The sequence below is a fragment of the Piliocolobus tephrosceles genome, chromosome 12 (assembly GCF_002776525.5).
Source record: "Piliocolobus tephrosceles isolate RC106 chromosome 12, ASM277652v3, whole genome shotgun sequence".
NCBI classification, from domain to species: Eukaryota; Metazoa; Chordata; class Mammalia; order Primates; family Cercopithecidae; genus Piliocolobus; species Piliocolobus tephrosceles.
In genome coordinates, this window is record NC_045445.1 from 120302714 (window position 1) to 120323332 (window position 20619).

Here is a 20619-nt window from a genome sequence, read left to right on the forward strand (position 1 = left end):
CCGATACGCTCACCCGCCCAGTCTCCTGAGTCAGACACCTTCACCCGCCCAGTCTCCTCAGTGAGACACCCTCACCCGCCCAGTCTCCTCAGACACCCTCACCCGCGCAGTCTCCTCAGGGACTATTTAAAAGGTATTCGGGGGTCGCTACATCAGAGATTCCTGTCTGGGCTCTATCGGAGCTGAAAGCAGGGGCGGAATTCTCTCAGAGCCCCTTTAGTCTGGAGTGAGTGGTGCCCTACACCTAACTCAGGGTCCTTACTTAATTTCAGCCACAGTCTGGAACTCCTCCCTCAGGCGACTGGACACCAGCGCTCTCAGACAGACGCTTTCACTTCCTGCGACCTCACCGCCGGATATCGGGGTGCAAACACTTCCGGGAAAGATTACTTGGAGGTTTCCGGGGCTGGCACTGGGGCTAGGCCCTGTGGGGTTGATAACTGTTCTGTGTTGCGCGGTTCCCTTAGAACTCACGTAGGGGCTTTTTAGTGACTCCAGGCCAGGTCGCCTTCTGGTCACCAAGTTAACCAGCCTTAAAACCAGCGTCTTACTCACATCACCCTCGTTTCCAGAAGGCTAAGTGAAGGGGTTCCTGACCCTCACAGCCATACCAGAGCCTCCCAGAACTGACAGCAGAAGCCAGCCACTGTGCTGTCAGTCTGTTTTCAGAGGGCAGTTTCCTCAGAAATATACACAGAATCCTCGCCTTTACTTCTGTTAGGTTTAGGATTCCTCCTTCTACTGGCCTGGATCTGACACAGCGATCCACAGTTTTCACTTCACATTTTTAGATTTTATTACATTTACTACAGATCAGGGACTTTCTTTTTTGTTTTGTTTTGTTTTGAGACGGAGTCTCGCTGTGTCGTCCAGGCTGGGCACAGTGGCGTGATCTCGGCTCACCGCAACCTCCTCCTCCAGGGTTCAAGTGATTTTCCCGCCTCAGCCTCCCGAGTGGCTGGGATTACAGGCACGTGCCAGCACGCCCGGCCAATTTTTGTATTTTTGTAGATATGGGGTTTCACCATGTTGGCCTGGCCAGTCTCGAGCTCCTGACCTCAGGGGATCCGCCCACCTCGGCTTCCCAAGGTGCTAGTATTACAGGTGTGAGTCACCTTGCCTGGCCCAGGTGATGACATTTTGAGAGTGGCTGGTACAGAAAGTATTTGTTTGTTTTCAATTTATTCAGGTTGGGGTAATTACAATAATAAAGAGATATCTTTGTCTCACATATACTTGTCACCCTCAGTGAATTTAACATCATTTACACTGCTTCTCCATTCACCCTGGAAATGTTTGCATAGCAGATCAGCCCCCTACACCACTTGGTATCTGGTGGGAAAAGGCCACCAAACACAGCTGAAGGATATATTTCTTCTGGTGTAAAAAGAAGGCAGGAAAAGTGAGAGGCAATCTGAGCTAGGGATAATATGTGGATCCTTTTTCAAGACATGTCCACATTCAACCTTTTACTTATAGAGGCAGTGAAGTCTCAGAGAACTCCCCCTCCAGTTTCTTTCTCCTTGCAGTGACACACTCTGTGCCACTACTTATTGGTACTACTCGCCCTGTTTTAACTAATTGCCAATCCCACCCACTTGTACAGCTTCCCATCCACTTGTAGCAGGGTTGAGAGCTGCCTTGATGACTGATAAGAGATTGTAGCTTCCCTTACAAGATACAATCTTTCTTATTCTCACTGGAAGAAGTGCACCGAACCACCATAGTAGTGAAGAGAGCTTTCCTAGAATCAATTAATATAATCACTAGGTGATGCAAGGGAGTAAGTCATACCCTGCCTGAGAAGTGGGAAGGGGAAAGTCTAATAGAGCATGCCTCTTGGCCTTTCATCCAGCAGATCTGCCCACTCAGATCACCCTACAATTTCATGCTGGTAATGATTCAGAGATTGCCAAGCCTATTCATAAAAGTTGTCCAACACACCACCAGTTGCCTCACCTTCACTCCTTCTGGTCCCATTGCTATCCCATGCTGAACTCTGGATACAGATCCCTGACCACTCCCTACCCTGAGTTCTCTGGACTTGGTTTAGCTTGTGATCTCTCTCATGGGTTCTGGAAATTGTTCTAGTTCCCGGTTTTCTTGATGTTCTTCACTAACTGAGGTTTTTCTGTCAGGGCACATTTTCTGAACCCTGGTCATACTAACCAAGTTCTTTCTTCTCAAAGTGAAGACAAATGTTTTCTTGACATACGAGAATTTTAAAGCAAATGCCCAGAGAAATCTCAGTGCTCAAGACATCACTACCGATGTCTCACTTGGGATGAGGGATTAAGTTCATTTTCTGTTCAACCTACTTAGAAAATGGAAATTAAAATTGAAATAGCAGTGAAACAATACAACTTGGCTAAACATTTACCCCAAGTTTAAAATTTATCAAATAAAATACCCGTGAGAGTATACAACATTTTTGGAATGAAAGTTTAGTAGTATTCAAAAAAATTGACAATCACATTCTTCACACTTTAACTGAATTTATACTTTTCTACATCTTTCCTGTAATAAAACATCTACATTTACCCAAGAAGTCATGTTCAGTAATGTTTATTTCAATTTTATTAGTCATAGCAATAAATGGAAAACACCTTATACATCCATCAGTAGAAGAATTGTTAATTATGATACATATGTCCTTTGAAATTCTTGGTAGTAGCTTAGACAGTGAGGTGGATCTATACGTGCTCTCATGGAAAGTTCCTGCATCCATTTTATTTAGTGACAAATGCAACAGGTACAACAAAATGTACATCAGCATATACATATGTTAAAAGTTCACAATGTATTTTCCTACCACATGTATATAAGAAAAAAGCCTAGAATACACATAAAAATAAAAGAGTCAAGGTTTTTAATGGTGGTTACTTCTGGTGGGGAATAGATTTTGGAGGAACAGAGTAAGGAGCAGAATTGTGATTTATCCATAGTGTTAGAATTTTCTTAAGCATCAAGAATATTTGAGTAATTAATATATTTGAGTAAAACTAACAACGGAAATAGGAACTGTGCAATATTCTAATAGTCACTGCTAGTGGATGCAATGGAAGAAGCCTGAAATTCTAAAGTCTTAGCACAACAAAAGTTAATTTTCACACGCATAAAATCTGATGTGAGTTAACAGGGTGTCTTCACTGTCAGAGGACCCAGGAATCCAGGCTACTTCCATCATGTGGCACCACATTTCATTATGAGAGCTCCACATTTGCTGCTGAATAGAACAGAAAGCACAGAACTGACATATCGACTCTCAAATGCCTTGGCCTGAAAATGACAAACATAGCTTCTGTTTATATTTCAGTGGCCCTAACAACAAATGGACTGGGGAATACAGTCTCCCCATGTGCCCAGGAAGGACAGCAAAACAAGTGGATGGAAACTTGGAGTCTCTTCCACAATCTATTACCTATTAGATGCTCAATAAAAAGCAAATACGAAACTTTGTTTTGACAACAATCTCTATTCTTGGAAAAGTTTCTAAGAAGGCCAAAATTGCCTTGCAATTTGGGAAATTTTTCTAGTGTGTACCATGTGACAGTTATTTTCAAATGTAGGATCACACCAATTTTCTAAAGAGCCATGAAAATCTCAGCAAGGATGATCCTTTGTCTCTCATCACTAAATAGTACCTTTCTCTACTGACCTTTGCAATAACCTCAAACTATGGAGGATGTTATTCTTCCTTTTAGTGCATGGTCTAAATAATACCTTGGGAGTTTCTGCTACCACCTGATTAACACACCTAAACACTTGTGCAGTGTGTCTTTACACACACTGAAAAGTAGGATTTTCCCCTGGGGCAGATAGAAACAAAAGTCAGGAGAATCATGGTGAATTAATTTTATTCTTTTCTTATCAAAGCACTGCCAAAGACACATTGTCTACATCAATAGTAGGCTGAATAATTGCTCCACAAAGATGGTTATACCCTTATCCTTGAAAAATGAATGTGCTTTGTTATATGACCAAAGGCACTTTGCAGAAGCATTAAGGTTATGTAACTGAACTTAAAATAAAAATATTACACTAGGTTATTCAGGTAAGTCTGATATCATGACATGAGAATTCACAAGCAGAGAACTTTCTCTGGCTGGAGGCAGAAGAGAGATGCAGCAGAGGGGAAGTTAGAGAGATTACAAGTGTGAGAAGAATTCAACCTACAAGTGTTGACTCAAAATGTATGAGCCCACATTCAAGGACCGGAGAGAGGCCTGCCAGCTCCAGCTGACGGTCAGCTAGGAAACAGGACCTCAATCTTATTACCACAAAGGACTGGATTCTGTCAACAACCTGAATGAGTTCAGAAGAAGAATCTTCTCAGAGTCTCATAAGAAGACTGCCAGGTGAAAGCTTGATTTGAACCTTGTGAAAATTTGAGTACAGAATCTAGCAGAACCATTCCATCCTTCACACGTACAGAAATGCAGACAATAAACCCTACAAAGATAATAAACGTGTGCTGTTGTAAACCACTACATTTGTGGTAATTTGTTACAGCTACCATAGAAAACTATTACAACTTTCTGGAAAGACTACAGAATTTGTAAGAATTCACTCTCTTCAGATGGTTGCTACACAGTTATTTCCTTGGTCTTTCTTCATTGAACACCTAGGAGGGAAGCTTTGAGTTTTGGCGCTTAGTTGAGCTCATTCATCAGTGTATAGATTCAGTAGCAACATTCAAAAAGTCACCAGATTAAAACCTCTTCTTTTTCTAATCTCACCTGCTTTCTAAAACCTCTTCTCTACTTCAGGATTATAGCTCTGCTTCAGGATAAAGTATCAGTTGATTCTATCCCAAATCAAACTCTCCTCTCCAGCAGATTTGAAAGCACTTTGAGTGTGGTGGAGGCACCCAGGGATGAATAGGTGTCTAAGCTTCACTATTTGAAGTGGACAATTACATAGAATGGGCTGTTGCTGTTAGGGGGAATCCAAGGTGAGGGGTGGGGCTTCTAGGGAGTTGGAAGTCTCTATGTCCAGGAGAAGGTAGGCAAGTCTGGGCTGTCTATTCCTCTGGAGCAAGTGCAGGCTCCAGAGAAGGACACAGTAAAGCTGGCCAGCAGGTCAGTTCCAGTTCAGACAGAAGAGCACGGTGGGGAAGACCCAGGGGAAGGGCACAGTAATGTGGGAAAGTGCTGGACTGAACCCATGTGAAGGGACCAGGGCAGAGTCAGCTCCAGAACAATCTGGGCTAAAGGTGGGAGGACTCCAGGCCAATGAACCCCACAGACAGTCCCAGACTGTGTCTCATTCTCATTCTACCTTCCATTTTAGGGCCTGCTTTTAGTGCTTTGGTGACAGGGTCTTTCTTTTCTTTGTCTGAGAGACATTGTGGAGTAGTGAGAAGTGAAATGAATTAATAGGCCTAAGATCTGCTTCAGGCTGAGAGGAGTGGAATAGTGTGGGCTGTAGAGGAATTCAGACCAGGAGGTCTCAACTCAGCCTTGTCACTTATATGTGAACTCGAAAATTCTATGAGCCTCAAGTTCTTTGTGAAGTGGGCTTGATGAAGTCATTTTGTTCTTTGGCTAGCATATATCTTGTGAAGTCTGACTTTTAGAATGTAAGTTATTTGTGTAGGGCAGCTGGCACAGTGTTAGTGTGTACTGGGTTTTTGATAACTAACAGTTGTTTCTATTATGTTTTAGATTGCTAACACTACCAACCTTCCCCTCTTGGAAATTTTTAATTTATTTTTCATCCTGGAGATGTTAATATGCAGCCCTCTAGGACATGGAAAACCAAATCAATCAAAATGCTTCTTACCAAGAGAACGTTACTTACTTGATAAGAAACTTTTTGAGAATATACATTTTTTATATTGTGTGTTGGCAGAATCTTCCCCAGCTAGATGCAGCTCAACTAGATGCTCCTAGAAAATGTGTCAAGGACTTCCTCATTCACTCCCATCAAAACACCTATCCCTTGCTTTGAGTTTGCCAAATTACACTCAAGATAACCTAGTCTAAACACCCTATTAATGGAATGGACTCTGCCATGATATGTGTCTCCCAAAAAGGCAAGTGTTAGACACTTAATCCCCAATCCAACAGTATCGTGAGGTAGGGCCTGATGAGAAGTAATCAGGCTGTGAGAGATCTGCCCTTATAAATGGATTAATACCTTTATCACAAGAGTGGGTTTGTTTCAAAAAGTATGTTCGGTCCCTTTTTCTCTTGCTTTCCCTTTCTTACTACCTCACTTTCTGCCATGGGATGGCCCAGCAAGACACCCCTCCCTTGATGCCACCAAACGCCTTGATCTTGGAACTTCCCAGCCTCCACTACTGTGAAAAAAAATTATTTTCCTTAAAAGTAACCCAGTCTCTGGCATTCTATTATAGCAACACAAAATAAAATAACACAGGCTCTGTCTTTCCCAGGCCAGAGCAAAGAGTGCCAGTAAAGTGGCTTCTGAGCATCCCATGTTAAGACAGTATTTTTCTCAGAAACTTGCTGGAGATGATGTGCATAGAACACATGGTTTGTGATCAATTGCACTGGAGTTAGGAAAGCACAGGAAACCTTTCATTCCTGCCCCAGGTGAAGATTTCTTTCTGGTTTATCCATGAGCCCAAGCAACTGCTATAATTACTTGTCCATTCCAGACCTTAGTCTTTCAACCCTGAACATGTCTTCAGAGAGGATGGCCACTGCTTACCACTCTCAGAGCCTCATCTGACCAACCAAGCACAGCGGCTCACACCTGTAATCCCAGCACTTTGGGAGGCAGAGGCAGGCAGATTGCTTGAGTCCAGGAGTTGGAGAACAACCTGGGCCACATGGCGAAACCCTATCTCTACTAAAAATGTAAAACATTAACCAGGCACAATGGCGTGCACGTGTAGTCTCAGCTACTCAGGAGGCTGAGGTAGGAGAATCACCTGAGCCCAGGAAGTTGAGGCTGCAGTGAGTTGTGATCCCATCACTGCACTTCAGCCTGGGTGACAAGAGTGAGGAAAAAAAAAAAAACACAACTGATTCACATTGAAAGACTTTCAATTTCCCAAACCTCCAATCCCACTTGCCTTAAGATATTTACATTTGATGCTCTCATCTAGATAACCCTCCCCCTACATTCTCACTTTCTTTGACTTGTCCTTTAGGTCTTAGTAGGTATCTCACCATATTCCTTATGTAATATCTACCCCTAGATTCTAAAATCCAGTGGGCACAGGTAGATCTTCCTTATCCTGACATCCTAGCACAAGGCCTTCCAAAGAGCAGATGCTCAATTAATGTTTGAGGAATAAATGAACCAGTGGGCAAAAGGCCTAATTTATTACAATGTAATTATATATTCTTGAATAATGTAAGCATATCCTGGCATATATATCTTAATTTTACATAACAACAGAATAAAAGTCAATAGGGAATGTAATAATTAGCCATCTTTTACTCTTTTCTCTATTTTTCTTTTCTTTTTTTTTGAGATGGAGCTCACTCTGTCACCCAGGATGGAGTGCAGTGTCGTGATCTCAGCTCACTGCAAGCTCCGCCTCCCGGGTTCACGTCATTTTCCTGCCTCAGCCTCCTGAGTAGATGGGACTATAGGAGCCCGCCACCACGCCTGGCTAATTTTTTGTATTTTTAGTAGAGACAGGGTTTCACTGTGTTAGCCAAGATGGCCTCGATCTCCTGACCTCATGATCTGCCTGCCTCGGCTTCCCCAAAGTGCTGGGATTACAGGTGTGAGCCACCGCACCTGGCCCTCCTGTCTCTATTTCTTGATCCCATTTATTACACTCCTAAATTATTTCACATTGAATTAGGAAATGCCCAATTTACTACCATATCATGTTTCGATCACTAAATAAATGGAGAGTTTCCCAATTTGACTTATAAAGCAATACATCGCTTACTCTTAATCTCACATACAGAAAAATTTGAGCAACGTCATTCACAAACTTAGATACTGAAGCTACTTTAACCATCTATTAAAGGAACATCATCTTTAAAAAATTCCAAGTCATCACATAGAACATTAACACAAACATGTTATTCACCTTGTTGTCTCCAGTCCCACCCTGACCTCCCCCAGCTCAGAATGTGGATTTCTTTTCAAACACAAAGTGAAGAATCTGCCTCAGACTTTACCGCAGTTGGGAGGAGTTGCTGGACTTAACCTTGGAACGTGCACCAGCCATGGTACCAATGCGAGCCTTGGCTGCAACTCTGGCTCTGGCTCTCTCTTCCTCATCTTGCAAAGCCTCTGTATACCAGGTTGAGAATTCACTGGGAACTGTATTATTTATCTTGGCCAAAAACTCAAGAACTTTCATCTTGCTGGTTTCGGCATGGGCTCTTGGGCCCCATAGGAATTGATAGCGTGGAGGATCACTGTTGGGCACTTGCTGGTACACCAGGTAATTTTCTTTCACCAAATCTTTGGTAAGGAACTTCCTGGGCTCCCCAAAAATGAAGTGCTCAATTCCATCATATAATCCCATCATATTAAACACTTTCCAGACTTCCTCCTCGGCAGCACAATTACCCTTTGTGAAGATAATACCCAGCACAGTCATCAGCAGGCCAGTCTTGGGCACGCTTGTTTCATCACTCAGTCTTGCATCACAGTCTAGATCTAGTTTGTTGATCAGGACATAGATGTGCTTATTAGGCTCCACTTCCTTCAGGTCAAGACCAAAGATCAGCTCCAGGTGCTCAGAAGCTCTCCTCAGGATTACGGGGAACTGGCTCTTGCACATATGGATTACATTTCTCAGCATATCTGTCTTTGTAATGGGTTCTTTCATTTGGTACTTGTACAGCAAGTAATGCACCAACATAATTACTTTCTCATCTAGAGGGCCTCTGGGAAAGTTATCAGTGGCTGCTAGATCTTGTGTGCATCTTGGCCTTTCTTCCATTTGGTCGTTGACTCCTTCGGTATGTCTTGTGTGTGAAGCAGCTGTAGCAGATGGGCTGATGGATAGGGCTTCCCAAAGTCCATCGGGATTGTTGGCTGTCCCATCAAGTGAACTCTGGGAAACATCCTTCAAACAAGAAGAGGGGGAGGGGGAATATTCTTCCTCCTCTTCTAAAATGGCCAGAGCATCTATCAAATCTTCCAGCCCTCCTCGGGCCTGACGGCGTTTTTCCCTGGCACGGAGTTTACTCTTCTGACCTCGAGGCATGATGACTTCGTTCAGGTGCAGCAGCCAAAAGGGCAGGTGATCCCGTGACCTGGAGGAGAGAAGATGAAATGGGATGTGCCCATTCAGCAGAGAGATACAATTTTAGCTTTATTGATGGCCACCTCTGCAAGTTTTCTTGGTGCATTACTCAAGGAAAAACAAGGCCCTTATTCTTTGATTTCCCTGCCCCCTGAGTACTCTGTGAAATAACTAGGGTGTGTTTTAGGTTGCCACTTGCCAGACCTGCCTGGGGTTTACTGGGTGATGACAGCCAGGCCTGGCAGGTCCAGGCTTTGTGGAGGCCCCTTTGTTCTTGGGTAGGGACTCTTTTCTCAGTTCACATTCAGAACTGTCCTCTTGATTTCTGGCAGGTTCTGGGATCCCTCTACTTGACTGACCCCTCATTTCAGTCCCCTCATTTCCCTGCTACCCTGGTGGAGAAACTGAAAGAGAAACTCATCTGACCACACCTGCCTGAGGACATCTAGGATGACTACAACAGAAAAACTCTGAGGGACCTTCTGTATTCTGGGATCCTTAGTGTTCTCATTCTTCACTCAGGGTTTTCACCTTGGCTTCTACTAGGGCCTGGGACTTCACCCTGTGATGACCTGAGACCTATCCCCTCAGAGCAAGGCCCTCAGATCTCTGAGTTACGAAAGGATAAAGTCAGCCTAACATATCTACCCCACAGTCCCTCAGGGTTGACAGCACAGATGGAACTCTGTGCTGTCCCCTTTTGATCTGGGGTGGATGGCTCCCTCAGAACTCTGGATTCTTTTTAGTCTTCTTAGGGCTTGGGACTCCTCCTCTGCTGACCAGAAGCTGGCACTCTGGTCCAGTGCCCTTCTCTCCCTGAGTTCTTACCAGAATTCAGAGGGTGCTTCATCAGGCCCTGTCCTGGACCTGTCATGAATCCATGGGGCCCCAGTCTTTTGGAGTGGAAGTCCCCCTCAAACTTCACTCAAGATCCTTGTATTCCCTTTTGGCAAGGCCTGGAAATAGCTCCTCTGACAACCTAAACCTCTTCACTTCTTTGAGAAAGCAGTAATGGAATTCAGAAAGTGTCACAATAGCTACTCCCACCTGGGGCCTCCCTGGGCTGAGAGCAGGGGCAGACTCTGTTATGAACCCCTCTCTTTTGTGGTGGGTGGTTCCTTCTGATCTCACTCAGTTTCCTCACCTTTACTTCTGTTGGGGCCTGGGACTCTTCCATCTGCTGGCCTGAGGCCGTAACCTTGGTCCAATGCTGTCCTCTCCTTGAATTTCCAAAGAGGGAATTCAGAGGGTGCTATATAAGAGGTTTTTTTGCCCAAGGTTATCTAACACTAACAGCAAGAGCATGGCTGTTACCCTTACACCTCACAAAGGGTTTTTATCTTAACTCCTAGGAGGGCCTGGGACTCCTCCTTCTGCTGATTTAACAATTCCTTCTGGCACCAGTTTTTTAACTTCCCTAAAACTCCAGAGGTGGAACTCAGAGAATGTTATATCTGGCCACTCCATTCATGGGCTTCTCAGGCCTGACAGCAGGAGCCTAGATGTTGTGGGGCCCTTCTGATCTGGTGTGAATAGTTGCCTCAAATATTAGGGTCTTCACCATCACTGTTGGAAGGTCTGGAACCCTGCTCTCTACTGGTCTGATGCCAAAGCGTGGTTCAATGCTGTCACCTCTCAGGATCCTGGGAATTCAAAGGGCACTACATCAGAGGATCCCTGTCCAGGGCCTCCCAGGGCTTACACAGGGCTGGAATTCTGTTGGCCCTTCTCTCTTCTGGTATAAATAGTGTCCTCAGATCTCACTTAAGGTCGTTAACTTAACTCCTGACAGGACCTGGAAATCTCTGGAACTCTCTTTTCTGCTGATTTGAGGCTACCCTGCTCAGACTAATGCCTTCATTCTTCTGGAAGTTAGAGTCAGAAGTTGGGGAAGCCAATTCTAGCCACCCCCATATGGAACCTAAGAGAGCAGGGGTGCAGCTCTTAGAAGTAAGGGGGTGGCTTGTGTTTTGTGGGAATGGGGAATTCTGACAGAAGTTGCATAGTGGTCTTTCATTGACTCCGGGGGGCCTAGGACTCCTCCTCCTCCTGATCTATTTGGCTTTAAAAAAAAAAGCCTTGTCCCCAACCACCTCACCCCACAGTCCTATATCCCTGGACTACAGAGGGTGAACTGAGGAGGCTTCTGGGCCTAACATCGAGGCATTGGCTTAGAAACGTTAACAGCAGGGGTGGTCTCTGTGCTGAGCAGTCTGTTATGGAGTGGGTGACTCTTTCAAAACTTCATCAGGGTCTTCATTTTTATTCCTTTTAGAGTCTGGGACTCCTCCCTCTGTGGATCTGAGAATGACACCTGGCCCAATGACCCTACCTCACAGTGAGAAGTGATGTAAATTTTACTACAGATCATCTGATAACTTTGCAAATGGCTAGTGCAGAATCACCTTTATAAAAATTTTCAGTTGATTCGAATCAAGTCAGGGTTATAACAGTAATGAAGATAGAGATTTGGACTCAACCTATACTTGTTACCTGTAGTCAATTCAATAAGGAACTGCAGCATCTACAATGGTTCTCCATCTACTCTGGAAATACTTGCCTTGAAAACCAGCACCCTACTACGGTGTTTGGTGGCAACAAAGGCCACCAGACACAGCAACAAAAAATCCACTCTCTGTTCTGCAAAGAAGTCAGTGATGGTAGGAAGTATTTGGAGCTGGGGATAATATCTGGATCCTTTTTTAAAGACACATGCACACTCAGCCTTTTAGTTGCAGAGTCAGTGAGGTAGTTAGTCTCAGGAAATCCCTCCTCCAATTCCCCCCTCCTTGAATCTACACTACAAGTGGTACTTGAAGTACCACTACTCATTGGTACTACTTGCCCTGTTTTAACTGTCATTAATCATCAATCACATCCATTTGCACAGCTGCAACCTCAGTGGTGGGAGGGCCACATACTCAAGGGGGCCACATACCCAAGGGCCACATACACTCTTTCTTATCAGGCATCAAGACAACTCTCAACCCTGCTACACTGGAAAGGGTGCAATGAACCACCAGAGTAGTGAAGAGATGTAGCTCTCCCAGAATCGATTAATATTATAACTGGGTGATGCAGGGGAGCAAGCCACACTCTGCCTGAGCAGTGGGAAGGGAAGACTCTAGCAGAGCATGCCTCTGGACAGCTCAGCCTACAACTTCATGCTGGTAATGATGATTCAGAGATTGCCAAGCCTATTCAGAAAAGTTGTCCAAGACACCACCAGTTTCCTCACCTTTACTCCTTCTGGTCCCATTGCTACCCCATGGCTGAACTCTGGATACAGATCCCTGACTACCTCATGCCCTGAATTCTCTGGACTTTATTCAGCTTATGATCTCTTTAGTGGATTCTGGAAATTGTTCTAGTGCCTGGTTTTCTTAATGTCCTTTACTAATTGAGGTTTTCTTGTTAAGGTACATTTCCTAGAACCTTGTCATTCCGAGTAAATCCTTTCTTCTCAAAGTAAAAAGAAATGTGTTATTGAAATATCAAAATTCTAAGGCATATCGTGGAGCAATATGTAAACAGTTATCCTTAGGTGCATATTGTGGAGCAATATGTAAACAGTTATCAATGTATATTTAAAACTCACAATGACCAGGCACGGTGGCTCCCAACTGTACTCCTAGCTACTTGAAAGGCTGAGGCGGGAGGATTGCTTGAGTTCAGGACTTCTAGGCTGTACTGAGTTATGATCACACCACTGCACTCCAGTCTGGGCAACAGAGCGAGGCACCGTCTCTAAAAAAAAAAAAAAAAGGAAATAAAAATTAAGAAAAAAAAAAGAGCAAACAAAACAAACAAAAAAACCCTCACAGTGTATTTTTGTTGCACATGTATATAAGAAAAAGCCTATAATACATTTAAAAATACTACATGCAGGATTTAAAAAATGTGGTTACATTTGAGGAGGGGTTGAATTTTGGAGGGACACAGTAATGAAGTGAAATTTTGATTTATCCGTATTAGAATTTTTGGCAACAAGAATACATGCACTATTTTCTTGGTAGTTAAAATATTTAATCAATAATAACAATGGAATTAGTAGTTGTGTATTACACAGAAAAAGTATGTATGAGATGCAATGGGAAAAGGCTGAAATCTGAATGGCTTAACACACTAAAAGTTTATCTCTTATGCAAATAAATTTTGACATGAATTAATAGGGGTTTTTTGCTGTCAGGTGTCCCAGGGATCCATGCTGCTTCTATACTGTGGCTCCATATCTCAGCATGGAAGAGAAATCATGGAGGTGGCAGACTGGCTCTCAAACACTTTGATCTGAAAGGGAAAAGCATGCTATTATTCATATTTCAGTGTCAAGGGGGGTAGTCACATGACCTTTCCAAACTACAAGTGGACTGGCAATGTAGTCTCCATATGAACCAAGGATGGAAAGCAAGACACAAAGTGGATGAGCACTTGCAGTCTGTCCAATTAACTATTACAATAGTACATGCTCAATAAAAGCTACTAATATAAATTTGTTATGACAACAGCCTTCTTAAGTCTTGGAGGAGTTTCTGAGAATATCAAATATCTTTGCTAAACAACATTTCCTAGTGTCTATATGTGACAGGTAATTTCAAATCCAGAATCACACTAATTTTCAAAACAATCCTGTAAATCTCAGCAAGAAGGGTTCACCCCGCTGCACTCAATAACACCTTTCTGCACTGACCTTTTCAATGATCTCTATGATCTCAAGAGACTGAAAAATTTCTTCTTTCTTTTGATGAAAACATAACTTTTGAGTCTCTGCTACCCACCACCTGATGAACATGTACACCTAAGCACATGTACAGGTGCCCTTAGGTGCAATGAAAAACCAGGATTTTCCCTTGGGGCAGATACAGACAAGAATCAAGAGAATGATAGCGAATTATGTTTTTTCTTTTCTTATCAAAGCTGGCATGTCTGCCAGAGAGACATATTCTACCTCTGTGGGAGACTGAATAATTGCTCCACAAAGCTTCACGTATCCTCATTCCTGAAACCCATGAATATGTTATGTTACATGGCCAAAGGCACTTTGCAAATATAATTAAAATTATGAAACCAACCTGAAAATAGGGAGATTACACTGGATTGCCTACATGGGCCAAATCTAATTATATGAGCCCTTACAAGCAGAGATGTTTCTCCATCTGGAGGCAGAGAGAGAAGTTAGAGAAATTCCAAGAATGAGACAGGTTCAATGTCCCAAGTCTGACTCAAAAGTAGAGGCCCACATGCAAAGACCAGAGACAGGCCTGGAGAAAATATAGCAGCTCCAACTAATAGCCAGAAAGAAGACTTACTCCTCACTCTTCTTACAACCACAAAGAACTGGGTTCCTAATAGAATGACCTGAATAAGCCTGAAATGGGATTCTTCACAGTATGTCCCAATAAGACACACTTATTATCAGGCTTTGACAGCTTGATTTGGGCCTGTGTAACCCCAAGCAAAGAAACCAGCAGAACCAACCCATACTTCTCACCTACAGAAGGGTGTTATAATCAATATGTTATTTAAAGTGTCTTACTGTATGGCATTTGTTATGTCAGCATAGAAATCTACTATATGCTCCTAGTATACCAGGATTTATAGGAATCCAATTTCTGGACATGGTTGATACACAGTCATTTCCTAGGTCTTTCCTTATCCACCACTTGAGACAGAGGCTTTGATACTTTACCATTGTTAAGTTCACTTATTAGTGTATGGATTCAGTGCTAGTCTCAAATAAGTCACCAGATTACATTCTCCTCTCTTTCTAACTTCATCTGCTTTCTAAACCTCCTCTCTAACTTCAGAGTTATCTTTCAAGGTTAGATTCTGTTCCAAGTCTGACTTGACTCACAGGTAGACTCGGAAAAAATCTTGAGTGTGGCGAAATTACCCAGAGAAGATGAGTAGGCATGTAGTGTTCACTGCCAAAGTAAACAATTACATGGAAGGGGCTGTTATCAGAGAAGTTCCAAGTGAGCAATGTGACAAAACAGAGGACATCTGCAGGGAGTTGGAATGCTCTGAGTCAGGAGAAAGGAAGGAAGGTTATTCTGGGCTTCCTTTCCCATAGGTAGCAGGGTGCAGCCTTCATGGAAGGAAGCAGGGAAGAGCTGGACAGCAGGTAAGGATCCAGATTTGGGCACAAGGACTCACAGGGGCTGACTCAAGGAAAGAACAGTGTAATTTGGGAAGTGCTGGATCTGGTCCCATGTGCCAGCACCTGGGCAAAATCAGCTCCCAAAGAACCCTGGAGCTAGGGGTGGATGGGCCCTACGAAAATGAGGCCCACAGGCAGTCCCCAAATGGTGTTCAATTCTCATTTTCTCCATTATTTATTATATCTGGATTTAGTACACTGGCCCCAGGCTCCTTCTTTTTATTGCCTAGAGAGACGGTGCAGTAGTGAGAAGAGAAATGAATTAAAAGACAGAACATCTGCTTCATGCAGGAAGGAGTGGAACAATGTGGGTTCTAAACAAATTCAGACTATGGTTCTAATTTTGACACTTATGAACCACATGAAGTCAGGAAAATTGTAAAGCTCTATGAGGCTCAGGCTTTACGTGAAGTGATCGTGATAAGCCTTGCCCTGTAGGATTTCTGGGTTATATGCAATGTATGAAAACTCCGGGCACAGTGCCTAGAATTTATTGCATATTTAATAACTAGCATTTGTTACTATTATTAGTTTGACCCCAGGTCCTATCAAAATCTCTGTGATTGTTTTTAAAGCAAGAGATGTCTGAAAATATGCAGCATTCTATGATACAGCACACAAATCAGCCAAAAATGCTGCTTAGCAAGTAAAACTCAGTTATTTACTATGCAAATATGAGGATTTCTTATTTATTGCGGGTGTGGGGTAGTCCTCCACAGTTGGATTCAATTTAAGACTCCTATAATTTATGTCAAAGACTAATTCCTTCCATCCCTTCAGCTATCCTTCCATCCAAACCACCCCTATTTTCATTTATTTCACTCACATCAAAAATCTAGCCCTCACTTGAGTTTGCCAAATGATACTAAAGACAACCTAATAAAAATGCCCTTTTAGGAACAACACATACCAGGTCCTGTTGGGGTGTGAGGGGCAGGAAGAGGGAACCTAGATGATGGGTCAATAGGTGCAGCAAACCACCATGGCACACGTGTACCTATGTAACAAACCTGCACATTCTGCACATGTATCCAGGAACTTAAAGTACAATTTTTTTAAAAAAGCCCTTTTAATTAAGTGAGTTTAGTGGGCTTTGTTTCCCCAGGCCAGAGCAAATAATGACACACAATGGCTTTTGAGCACATTCATGTCAAGTAATATCACTCTTGTTTCTCAGAAGGTCCCTGGAGCTGATGTGCATAAAACATAGTTTGTGGACTGTGCCCAACTACACTGGAAAAACGACACTGGAAAAGGATGCAAGACCTTCCATTCCCGTCTTACAATTACTTCTGGTTTATCTATTACCTCAAAATAACTGCTAAAAGCAGTTCTTCATTCCAGGCATTAGTCTTTTTGAGGATCTGGCCCCTGCTCACTACTCCCACAGCCTCAACCAACCCACCATCCAGACTAACAAAATTGACTGACACTGAAGGGTTTGCAGTTTCCTAAGGCCCCAAACCCACTTGCCTCAGGATACTTTCACTTGACTGCTCTGATCTGGATCTTCCCACCTTCTCTTATTCATCCTTTACTTAGGGTATATCTCACCATCTTCCTTACATGACAGCTGCTCTTAGACTCTAAAATTCAGTGCGCGCGCTTAGGTCTTATTTATCCTGACATTCCCAGTACCAGCATGGTGCCTTCCCTCCAAAGAACAAATGCCCAAGTAATGTTTGAGAAATAAGTGAGCCAGTGTGCAAGAAGTCAGTTTTATTATGATGTAGCTTCTCCTACATTGTTGAATAAACTAATAATATCTAAGTATCTATCTCTTAATTTTACAGAACAGACTAAACATAAGGGAATGCAAGCATTTATCATCTTTTACATTTTCCCTCTATTTCTTCATTCCAACTATTTTTCTGCTTTTAAAAAAAATATTTCCAAGGAAATGACTAATCCACTACTATGTTATCTTGTTGGAGATCACTAAATAGGATGAAACTTTTCCTGTTTTTTTTTTCTATAAAATAGTAAAACTCTACTCTAAAACCTCACAAATATCAATAAATGTATGACTTATTATCACTAATAATCTTGGATTCTTAAGCTACTTTAACCTTCCATTAAAACGAACAATGTTTAAACAAATATCCAAGTTACCCAGAACACATTATGTACTGTGTTATAACGAGACACAGCCAACCCTCCACTAGTGAAACACTGACTGTCCTCTTCAAAAACACAGTAAAGCATTTTCCTCAGCCTTTACTTGGGGCAGGCAAGGCTGCTGGACATGGCCTTGGAATGTGCACTGGCCATGGCAGCAGTACAGGTCCTGGCTGCAATTCTGGCTTGGGATCTCTCTTCCACATTTTTCAAAGCCTCTTCATAATGGAATGGGAAGGCACTGGGGACTGTACTATGGATCTTGGCCAAAAACTCTAGGACTTTCATCTTGCTGGTTTCAGCAAAGGCTCGTGGACCCCACAGGAATTCATAGCTTGGAGAACTGCTGTTGGGCACTTCCCGATACTCCAGCTACTGCTCTTGCACTAAATCTTTGGTGAGGAGGTTGGTGAGGAGGTTCCTGGGCTCTCCATAGATGAAGTGCTCCTGCCTCTAGTATACCCCCATCATATTTAGCACCTTCCAGACTTCCTCTTCAGGGGCACAATTCCCCTGGCTGAAGATTACACTCAGGATGGTCATCAGCAGGCCAGTCTTGGGCAAACTTCTGTTAGGATTCAGTCTTGTATCATGGCCTAATTCTAATTTGTTGACAAGGACATAGACGCTCTTGTTGGGATCCACTTCTTTCACGTCAAGGCCAAAGACCAACTCCAGGTGATCAGAAGCTCTCCTCAGCATCTCAGGGAAGTGGCTCTTGTACGTCTGGATTACATTTTTCAGCGTATTTGCCTTTGTAACAGGCTCTTGCATTTGATACTTGTACAGCAGGTAATGCATTAACATAGCAATCTTCTTATCTATAGGGCCTCTGGGCCACTGCCCAGTGGTAGCCTGGGCCTGTGAGGCATTTGACCTTTCCTCAACTTGGCTGTCGATGACTTCATTAGATGCTGTGCATGAAACAGCTGCAGCAGTGGTGGTGGCTAGAGCTCTCCCAGGCTCTTGCTCATTGCTGGGTGTTTTGACAGCAGATGACCTCTCAGGACTATCTTTGAAATGAGGAGATGAAGTGAGGGACTCTTCTTCCTCTGCTACAGTGACTTGAGCACCTTCCACATCCTTGGGCTCTTCTCGAGCCTGGCAGCATTTCTCATGGGCACAGAGCTTACTTTTCTGACCCCGAGCCATGATGACTCTGCTCAGAGACAAGTAGTAGTGTGAGACAGATGGCAGGTGATGAAGTGACCTCAAGGAAAGATGGTGTGATCCTCCAGCAGGAAGATATCACTTTGACTTTATGGAAGTTGTTTCTGTAGGTTTGAGAGCACGGTTCAAGGATCCTATGAGGCTACTCTTCTCTGATGGGCCCTTCCCCTGAGGAATCAGTGGAAGTAACTAGACTGAAGCCTGCCAGTCTTACCTGCATCTTACTGGGACTGATACAGTGACCGGCAGGTCCAGACTCTATGGAGCTTCCTTTTTTTCTGGGGTAGATGATGTTTCTTTCAATTCACATTCAGGGCCATTACCTTGACTTCTGGCAGGACCTGTTATCTCACTGCTTAACTGTTTTGATGCTGACTCCCTCATTCCAAAGCGCTCACATCCTTGACTCCCCAGACAAGGAACTAAGGAGGAATCTCATGTGACCACATTTGCAGAGGGACATTGTAGAATGGCAGCAATGCAGAGATCGGTGAGACCCTCTTTATCATGAGGTAATTAGTTTTCAGTCCTCACTCAGTCTTTACTTTTGCTTCTTGGAGGGTCTGATTGCCCTCCTTTTGCTTACCTGAAACCTACCCCGTCCAAGCAAGGCCTTCACATCCCTGACACTCCTGATAAAGATATTAGGGAGGCCTCAGATGTATCTTCCCCAGGGACCCCTATCAGGAATGACAGCAATCTTAGGGCTCTATGAATCCTCTTTTCTTCTGGAAATTCAGGTTCCTACTAATGACTCCTCACCTTGACAGCCTCATACCTTCCCCTCTGAGGACTTGAGGCCTATACCAATCAGAGAAAGGCCCTCTTTCACCTGATATCCCAGAGTATGCAGTTGGAGGGAGGGGGTGGGGTGCATTCAGAACAACAAATCTGCCCAGGGCTTCCCAAGGCTGACCACAGAGGCAGTGCCTAGCCCCATCAGTCCTCACTTTGACTTCCATAAGGGCCTGAGTCACCTCCCTCTAATGACCTGCCACCGACTGCCCTGTCAAATCTATGTCCTCATCATCCTGTGACCACTAAGGATAAAATGAGGGATACCTTAGCCTGAGAGTCATGCTGAAAGGCTACCAAGGCTCATAGTAGTGGTATTCTGTTGGGTCCCCTTTGTTCTGGGGAAGAAAGTCCCCTCAGTCTTTGCTCCGGGTTCTAAGCTAAACTCCTGGTTACCCCCGAAGACTCCTCCCACTGCTGACCTGAATGTGCTAGCCTTAGTTTGTACCCTTCCCCAGGACCACCACCAGAATATAAAGCGAGGGGTCACGGGGGCCTTACAGCCACGCCAGGGATCTCCCAGAACTTACAGGAAGGGCAGGATTCTGTAAGGCCGCCGTATTTATGGGAAGCTAGCTTCCCCCACAGCCCACACTGGGGCATTTCATTAACACGTGGCAGAACATAGGACTCCTTCCCCTGCTGCCCGAGGCAGACACCGTGGTCCAATACCTTCACCTCCCTGAGAGGTTAAAGGTGGAAATTCCAGCTACTCCTACTTAGGATCACCCAGGCCTGAGAGCAGAGGCTGAGTTCTGTGGGCACCCGTCCGCTATGGCAGAAAGGGAGTTTTACGGAACTCACCCTTTATTGACTCCTGGAGGGTTCTAAGACCCTAATCTCGGGTGGCTTGATGCCAACACCTTAGTCCAATGCTATCACTTCCCTGACTCTCCAGAAGAATAATGCAGAGTGCGGTACCTAAGAGGATCCCTGCCCGGGGCTTTTGCGGCTTAAGGCCGAGGCCGGACGGCATGGCGTTCTTTCTTTTGTGGTAGGGGGTCCCCTCAAACGTTATTCAATGTCTTTGCCTTACCTACTGGCAGGACCTGGATGCCTTCCTCTGCTGACCAGATACCAACCGCCTCAATGCAAGGCCTCACCTCCCACGGACGGCAGAAGCGGAAGTGTGTATGACATCCGGGCATCCTGCCCACGGCCCGAAGGGCTGCCAGCAAGGGCGGCG

The 20619-nt window shown here is 44.0% G+C and overlaps 1 protein-coding gene across 2 annotated transcripts in view; it reads right to left on the reverse strand.

The window, feature by feature from the left end:
• Positions 1-7447: 7447 nt before the first annotated feature.
• The window catches only part of MAGEB10 (MAGE family member B10), a 13404-nt gene continuing 232 nt past the window's right edge, over positions 7448-20619 (reverse strand). The window contains exons 1-3 of one of the 2 annotated variants that reach the window (XM_026451867.1): positions 20470-20547; positions 12792-12940; positions 7454-9203 (exon numbers count right to left, since the gene is read on the reverse strand). In XM_026451867.1, coding sequence (XP_026307652.1) covers positions 8111-9154 — 1044 coding nt within the window. In that variant the 5' untranslated portion in view covers positions 9155-9203; positions 12792-12940; positions 20470-20547 and the 3' untranslated portion in view covers positions 7454-8110. Of the gene's footprint in view, positions 9204-12791; positions 12941-20469; positions 20548-20619 lie in introns of those variants that run through there. The other variant, XM_023202190.1, reaches the window with a different exon arrangement.